We start from the raw sequence: 8,944 nt of genomic DNA, 5'->3' as shown, positions 1-8,944 counted from the left end.
CGAACAAGCAAGCACTCAGAGATTTCACCACCAGGCCTGCTTTACAAGAGCTTCTGAAAGACGTACTATACACAGAAAGGAACAACCAGTATCAGTCCTCCCAAAAACTTACCAAAAGGTAAAGACTAGCTCCATAATGAAGAATTTGTATCAACTAATGAGCAAAATAGCCAGCTAGCATTAAACGACAATATTAAACTCACAAATATCAATATTAATCCTAAATTTAAATGGATTAAATGCCCCTATCAAAGACACAGACAGGCAAATTGAATAAAAAGTCAAAACCCATAGGTTCACTGTATCCAGATCCATCTCATAAGCAAGGACACACAAAGATTCAAAACAAAGGGTTGGTGGAAGACTTACCAATCAAATGGAGAGCAAAAAAAAAAAAAAAAAAAAATTTTGCTATCTCTGGCAAAATAGACTTTAATAGTAACAAAGGCTAAAAGAAACAAAGAAGGGCATTACATAACGGTAAAAGGATCAATGCAACAACAGTAGTCAATGATCATAAATATATATGCACCCAGTATAGGAACACCCAGATACATAAGACAAGTTCTTAATGACTTATAAAGAGACTTGGACTCCCGCACAATAATAGCGGGAGACTTTGACACCACATTGTTAATATTCAACGGATCAACGAGATAGAAAATTAACAGGGACATCTATGACTTGAATTCAGACCTGGAACAAGTAAACTCAGTGAATATTTATAGAATTCTTCACCCCAGGTCCACAGAACATACATTTTTCTCAGTATCGTATTACACCTATTTTGAAACTGACCACATAATTGGAAGTAAATCACTCTTCAGCATTTGCATAGCCTTTCACAGATTTAAATGAAATATCGGTTGGCTGTTTGTTATTTTCTTCCCTTATTCCTTCCTGTCTCCGCTGTTAAGCCCGATTATCGGCATAAAAGAGGTTTTTAATACCTATTTTTAGATTGCATTCCAGCCTGGGCAATAGAGCAAGACTCCTGTTCTCTCTCCCCCTTTCTCTCTTTAAAAATAAATAAATAAATAAACAAACTCCCAGGGCAGTAAACCCAGTAGCTAAAATAGAGATGACAAAAAAAAAAAAAAAATGTATTTGCAGTTTGCAACTGATCTTAATGGTTGCCTGAAGGAATAGTTTAGTTAGGGCTTTAAAGCCTTGGGAGAGACTTCCATTTCCAGTTAGATATGTCTACCTTATCTGTGTACTATGACATTTTACATTGTTTATTGATAACTGAAGAAATTAATGGATAAGGGATATAAATCCATTGAGTCATTAATGTGTGAAAAACAATATTAGATTCCTGACATACCATAATTAAAATGCAAAACCGCTTAATCATGGATAACTGAGCTTTAAATTGTTAAGTAATAACTAATATGGAGAAGAATATGAATTTAATCCTAGTCTAATACTGAATTCCATTTCAGATAAATAAGTGTTAATACATAATCAAAATGGGCTTGCAAAAAAAAAAAAAAAAAAAAAAATTAAAAAAAAGAGTGAGCTGCCCAGAGCCACACGGCACACCCGGGGCTAAGGTGGAACTTGATCCCACGACTCCTGAGCCGTCCCCACCTGGCCCCCGCCAGGTCCCGTTCACCTTTCTCCAGGGCCTCCACCCCCAGACTCTCTGTTTCGTAAACCCACATGGCAGCGATGCCAGCCACTTCCTGGCTTCCTGTGTCACCAGGCTCTGACATCATCACTGGGTTTTCCAAAGGGAAACATATTTTGGTTTTTCTTTGTCTTTTTTTCTGCTCACTCAAAGAAATCTGAGCGCCCTTCCTAATTGCTTGGTGGAGGCTGAAGACAGGCAGTGAGGCACACCAAAAACTCAGTGACAACCCCAGGGAGCCTGTGTCACCACTGGCTTGGAGGAAGACAGGATACCGGGTCTGTCACTGGGGTGTGGCCAGATCCGGAGCTCAGAGGTCTCAAGAACAAGGGGCACTGGCAAAGCTCCCCAGTCCCCGATTTCAGTCCCCTGCAGGAGAGGCTGAGGGGGTCTACACAAAGCACTTCGAGGCTGGAGCTTCAGCAGCTGCGTGCCAACGGAGCCCCTGAGGACATAAATGGCCATCAGCCTAGCCAGAGTGGAGCCCTACAGCCCGGACTGCCCTGGACACAATCCCCGATTTGTACCTGAACCTGCACCTGAGGTTACATTTCCCAGCCTCCTTTGCAGCTAGATATGGCCATGTGACTAAGCTCTGATCAATGGAAGAGGGGCACAAAGCAATGTGTATAGGCTTCAGTAAACAAAGAGGCCTGGCCAGGTACGGTGCCTCACACCTGTGAGCTCAGCACTTTGGGAGGCCAAAGTGGGTGGATCACTTGAGATGAAGAGTCTGAGACCAGCCTGGCTAACATGAAACCCCATCTCTATTAAAAGCACAAAAATTAGCTGGGCATGGTAGCGCACGCATGTAATTCCAGCTACTAGGGAGGCTACAGCAGGAGAAATGCTTGAACCCAGGGGCAGAGGTTGCAGTGAACCAAGATCGTGCCACTGCGCTCCAGCCTGGGTGACAGAGTAAGATTCCGTCTGAAAAAAAACAACAAAGGGGCATGGCCACCTTTGCCCCTCCCTTCTTCTTGCTGGCTAGATGGTAGGTACAATGGCTGGAGTTCCAGCAGCCATTTTGGACCATGAAGCAATTCTAGGAATAGAAATTGATAGAAGAATGAGATAGAAGCAGCCTGGGTCCCAACATCATGGAACCTTACAGACGTGAGAAATAAATTCCCGTCTTTTTAATTTGCAGTCATTTGCAGAGGGGTTGCGAGGGGACCTGCTATGGTGAGGGGCTGGGACAAGTCCTTAGATGAGGCTGGTAATTATTATGTATAATACTAATTGCTGATGGGCATCTGTGAAACTCTTAGCCCAGTACCCAGCACAGTTTAAGAGCACAATAAATGTTATTTTATTTATTTTCTGAGACAGAGTCTTGCTCTGTCTCTCAGGCTGAAGTGCAATGGTGTGATCTCAGCTCACTGCATCCTCCACCTCCTTGGTTCAAGCAATTCTCCTGCCTCAGCCTCTTGAGTAGCTGGGATTACAGGAGTGCACCACCACGCCCCCCTAATTTTTATTAGAGACGGGGATTCACCGTGTTGGTCAGGGTGGTCTTGAACTCCTGACCTCATGATCCACCTACCTCAGCCTCCCAAAGTGCTGGAATTACAAGCGTGAGCCACCGCACCTGGCCTTTATTTTATTTTTTTGAGACAGAGCCTCACTCTGTCACCCTGGCTGGAGTGCAGGGGCTTGATCTTGGCTCATTGCAACCTCTGCCTCCTCGGTTAATGTGATTCTCGTGCCTCAACCACCCAAGTAGATGTGACTCAATGTGTGTGCCACTATGCCCAGCTAATTTATGTGTTTTTAGTAAAGATGGGGTTTCGCCATGTTGGCCAGGCTGGTCCACCCCAAATTCCAGGCAGCGTGCGGCTTCTGGGACTGATGTTCTGCAGATGGGTGTTGGGAGGAGGCTGGATATTATGTCACGTGGGGGAAGGTGGCCTGGAAGCACCTAGGGAAGACAGTCTTATAAAACAGAGGCAGGGCCTGGGGCACCTCTGAGCCATCCTGCCATCCATTCAGCCTGAATTGGTGCGCAAGGAAGTGGGCACCGAGGGACATTCCCCAAAACAACTGCTCAGAGTCCCCAGAACGTCAGTATCGTGCCGGCTGAAGGCAGCGGGGTGGCTGCCCTGGGCCAGGAGAACATGGTTTTTGCTTGTTTGCTAAAATGGCACTATTGAGACAACGGCAGAGTCGGGATGAAGTGTGCAGAGGAGGGAACAGGACATCACAGAGTGAACTTTCTGACTGCGATGCTCGTACTGGGTTGTGTAAGAGACTGGGCTTGTTCTTAGGAAAGACAGAGGAAGTATTTGAGCAAAGGGGCTTCAGGTCTGCAACTGCTCTCAAGGGGGTCAGAAAATGAAATACACACGAGAGAGAGAGATGGGGCAGGGAGGATGAGAAGCAGGCGTGGTAACATGTCAGCAACCGGGGCATCTGGCTGACAGAGTTCTTCTATTATTGCTACACAACTGAAATTATTTCAAAATAAAAAGTTAGAAAAATTAAAAGAACCAAAGTCAGTTTCAAGAAAGAAACAAGCCTGAGAACATGTCCTGATTCCAGGAGACTAGGCAGACCCGGGTAGTCAGGGCAGACCCTCCTGGATCCTGGGAAAACCAGCCACCATGACGGCGGACGCTGGATGAGGCAAGTGAGCCTGTGCAGGGTGTCAGACGCCAGCACGCCCGTGTGAATTTCCTGCGTGTAGAGTCACAGGCGGACCTGCGGAGAGGTCCTTCCTCTTTGGAGGTGCTCCCTGGATTTCACGATGTCTGCAGCCTTCTCTCATGTGGCTCCCCAAAAATACATTCATAGGGCCGGGTGCAGTGGCTCACATCTATAATCTTAGGACTTTGGGAGCCCAGGGCGGGCAGATCACCTGAGGTTGGGAGTTCAAGAACAGCCTGACCAATATGGCGAGACCCTGTCTCTACTAAAAATACAAAGATTATCTGGGCTGTGGTGGCAGGTGCCTGTAATCTCAGCTACTCAGGAGGCTGAGGTAGGAGAATCGCTTGAACTCGGCAGGCAGAGGTTGCAGTGAGCTAAGATCGTGCCACGGCACTCCAGCCAATGTGACAGAGGGAGATGAAAGCAAACAAACAAAAAAACCATTTATAGGAGAGGGGGTGAGGGCAGAGCCCATGGGATCCGAATGGGGGTACACAGGGGTTCATGCACCCTGAACTTCACCCCAGCCCCGTCTCTCAATTTTTCTTTCTCTAGCCACTAGATGTCTCTGTGTTGCCCAACCAGGCGGTGGCTTTCTCTTTTCTTCTTTTTTTTTTTAAGTAGAGATGGGGGGTCTCACTATGTTGCCCAGGCTGGTCTTGAACTCCTGACCTCAAGTGATCCACCCACCTCGGCCTTCCAAAGTGCTGGAATTACAGGTGTGAGTCACCATACCCCAGCCTTCATTTTTTAAAAGCGCTTAACGTTTCTAAGATGGCGAATCAAACCTTTGCCCTTGCTCTCTGACCCTCCTCTCTCTCACGCACCCCGTGTTAAGGTGGCTTTTTCTCAAATGAGCTGCTCTGGTTTCTCCGGGGCCACCCAGCCCACTTGACCTCTGAGGCAAGGAATTCTCCACCAGGCAGGTCTCTGCTGCCCTCCCGTGGCCATCGGCAGTAGCGCAGACCAGGCCACCTGGAGGGCCGACACCCGATAGAGATTTGGTGTTCTCTCCTGCCCTAAACAAATTGGGTTCTGCAAAGATGCAGAACCAGTCGGATGTGGATTTACCTAAAGGACTGGCTCACAGGTCACAGAGAAGACACTCCAGGAGGCTGGTGCATGAAGGAATTAATTCACCGAGGGGATAATCCAAAACTCTCTCCAGGACTTGGCTGTTCCTCGGGAAGTTGAAACACCTCCCTTAAAGGGGCCGGGTGCAGTGGCTCATGCCTGTAATCCCAGCACTTTGGGGGCTGAGGTGGGTGGATCACCTGATGCCAGGAGTTTGAGACCAGCCTGTCCAACATGGTGAAACCCTGTGTCTAAAAATACCACAATTAGCTAGGCATGGTGGTGCGCGCCTGCAATCTCAGCTACTTGGGAGGCTGAGGCAGGAGGATCGCTGGAACCTGGGAGGCGGATGTTGCAGTGAGAGGAGATCTCACCACTGCACTCCAGCCCGGGCAAGACGAGTGAAACTCCGTCTCCAAAAACAAACAGAAAAAAACGCAAACAAAACTGCATCCCTTATGACAGACAACCCAAAACGCCAGCAGAGGAAAGCATTCATGTGAGGAGGACTTGGGGGGAGGTGACGGGGTATTGGAGGAAGGGAGAGGGCCAGAGTGAGGTCAGGGGCCCCAGAGAGACCCTGTGGGGACCAGGGGATGGTTTGCTCTCTTCGGAGCCTGTGTGCCTGTCCTGAGGCTCGAATATCAAAATTACCGCAAACTGGGGACTTAAAACCACAGAAGTTTCTTCTCTCCCAGTTCTGGGGCCAGAGTCTGAAGTCAAGGTTCTAGGGGGCTGCACTCCTCCAGAGGCTCAGAGGCTCCCTCCTGCCCCTGGCCGATCCCCGTGCTCCTGGCTCACACTGCATGGCTCCTGTCCCTGCCCTGGGGCCATGTGGCCATCTCCCCTGGTGTGTTTCTATCTCCTCTTCTCATGAGGACCCCTGTGGTGGGATCAGCCACCCTCCTCTGGTGTGACTCAGCTGATCACACCCGCAATGACCCTGTTTCCATGTAAGGCCACACTCTGAGGTCCCCAGGAGGACATGCATTTTGGGGGGACAGTCTTCCCCAAGAGGGAAGGAAGCAGAGAGCAGGAGACAGACTTGTCCGGGGCCCAGTGACAGCTGCACGGCGTAAAGGGGACAGGGGATCTCCACCCAACAGCCTGGCACAGAAAGGGAGAAGCCATGGTGGCCGTAGAACCCCGGGAGCTACTTAGAGCCACCCCGTGGGAGGTTGGGGATGTTCATGCCCAGACAGAGAATGGGGACCCAGCAGGGACGGAGCTGGGGTGGTCCATACATTGTTCAGGGTCTGCGGGGAAACACAGGCAGGGCGTCTGCAGAGGGACGATGGAGAGAGTGTGGGGAGGTGCCAGTCACCGATGCAGCCCAGTGAACACCTCGGGATCTGCCGCAGAGGGAAGCCCCCACCAGCCCCGGCCTGTGCGCCGGGAATTTCAATGAGTTCCAGGTCTCGGCCCCAGCCCCTGTGTCCCTTCACCCCCACGCCAGGGACTTTCTTCTCCTAATTAAGTACTGTTATGATCCCATTCTGCAGGGGAGGGGACTGAAGCCCAGAAAGGTCACATAGCAGATCAGGCTCTGGGGTTTGAACCTGTGTTTAACTGACCCTAAAGTCCTTGCTTTTATATATGCTTTAAAAGAAACCCCTTTCCATGAAAACTTCCAAACATACAAAGTAACAGAACAGCAGAGCAAGCCCTGTGCGAGCCACCAGCACCGCCATCCCCGCTTCCTCCGCCACCTCCCACCCGTGTTCCTTACCGTTTTTGATTTTTATGTTTCTTTTCTGAAAGTAAAGTGTCTATACATTGAGGTTCACAAATCTCACTATCAGTGGAATGTATTGGACTTGAGCTAGTAAAATTAGACATGTGAGTTTATCTTTTCTTTCTGTGGTATTGTAACTGTCTTACCTCACTAACGGTGAACAGAGAGCCTCTATAATAAGGAAAAAACAATGCAATTACGATGAAAATACTAACGACGTTCCGGCCAGGGGCGGTGGCTCACGCCTGTAATCCCAGCACTTTGGGAGGCCAAGGTGGGTGGATCATGAGGTCAGGAGTTCGAGACCAGCCTGATCAACATGGTGAAACCCCATCTCTACTAAAAATACAAAAATTAGCTGGGCATGGTGGTGCATGCCTGTAGTCCCAGCTACTCAGGAGGCTGAGGCAGGAGAGTCCCTTCAACCTGGGAAGTGGAGGTTGAGCCAAAATCATGCCACTGCACTCCAGCCTGGGCGACAGAGCAAGACTCCACCTCAAAAACAAACAAACAAAAAAAACACACACTCCTTTGAGCTGGATCCTTGCCCCACCCTCGGGACCCCCGAGTTTCCTCTGTGTGTCGGCACAGCCCCACCTGAGCTTTCCCGCGACCCATCCACCTGAACCTAGACCCTGGGAAGGCCCGTGGTGGCAGCCTCCCTGCAAGGAGGAAGGAGCCTGGTGGGTGGGACCCACACACATGGCTTCGTGCAGACCTGAGCCCCTGGCAAGCTGCCCTCTCCCTGCTGCCTCCCGGGGAGCCCCAACCACTGCCACGTTCCACAAGAGCCCCCGTCTTCAAAGGCAGAGCGCAGGCCTCTGTGGGATGCCCTCTTCTCTGCGTAGCCCCTAAGCCAGTGCAAGGCTGGGGAGGCCAGGCTCAGGGAGGCATTGCCGGGCGACCAGCTCCTCCCAGGGCCTGCTGTGGGCGGCCCCGTCACCTGGCAACCAGGTGGCAGCGTCCCTTGAGCCCAGGCCACATAGCTGCGCCCAGCCCTGCCCGGCTCCTCCCAGGCCCGCAGGACCCCTGAGGCCCTGTCCTTACTCCCCACCACCAGGACAGCCGCAGCTCCGGTCACAATGAACATCGTCTTCTCCAGGTGAGGGGGCCGGTACCACCTGGCTGCCAGGGAGGTGGAGGCAGGGTTTTGAGGCCTAGGGCACTAAGAAAGATGAGGGCAGCAGAGCCTGCTGGTTGCGGGAGAGTAAGGGGAGCTCTCACTCCCACACCGCCTGTACCTCCAGCTCAGGGCAGACAGGGCTTGGGACCACAGAAGCTTCCAGAATCTGGCCTCCATCTGCTTCTCAGCATTACTGCCTGTGGCTCTGGGCTTGCCGAATTCATCTCCTTCCTCTCGCTTCCACCTGGAAAACCCCCTTTGCACCTCAACCCCAGCCACGCCTCCCCTTCACAGAGGCCCCGTCCACACTGCCCAGCCCAGCCCTTCCCTGCTCTCACCACCTGCCTGCCCTGCCCTGCCCTGGTCAGATCCACGCCTGGTTCCTCCAAGGTTCGAAATCCAGGGAACCTCTCAAGCACCCGATGTGTTTTTCTTATTTTTTCTGAGATGAAGTCCGACTCTATAGCCCAGGCTGGAGTGCAGTGGTGCAATCCGGATCTCGGCCCACTGCAACCTCCACCTCCCGGGCTCAAGCCATTCTCCTGCCTCAGGCTCCTGAGTAGCTTGGACTACAGGCGCGCCACCATGCTTGGCTAGTTTTTTGTATTTTAGTAGGACGAGGTTTCGCCATGTTGCCCAGGGTGGTCTTGAACCCCCGAGCTCAGGCGATCCGCACACCTCGGCCTCCGACAGTGCTGCGATTACATGTGTGAGCCACTGTGCCCAGCCC

The 8,944-nt window shown here is 51.0% G+C and overlaps 1 protein-coding gene across 1 annotated transcript in view; it reads left to right on the top strand.

The window, feature by feature from the left end:
* Positions 1 to 8,017: 8,017 nt before the first annotated feature.
* The window catches only part of CIBAR2 (CBY1 interacting BAR domain containing 2), a 15,853-nt gene continuing 14,926 nt past the window's right edge, over positions 8,018 to 8,944 (top strand). The window contains exon 1 of the mRNA XM_037743918.1: positions 8,018 to 8,193. Coding sequence (XP_037599846.1) covers positions 8,174 to 8,193 — 20 coding nt within the window. The 5' untranslated portion in view covers positions 8,018 to 8,173. The remainder of the gene's footprint in view (positions 8,194 to 8,944) is intronic.

Source organism: Cebus imitator, unplaced genomic scaffold (assembly GCF_001604975.1).
Source record: "Cebus imitator isolate Cc_AM_T3 unplaced genomic scaffold, Cebus_imitator-1.0 Scaffold159, whole genome shotgun sequence".
NCBI lineage: Eukaryota > Metazoa > Chordata > Mammalia > Primates > Cebidae > Cebus > Cebus imitator.
Note: the sequence above shows the minus strand (reverse complement) of the source record. Positions and strands in the feature narration are given on the sequence as shown.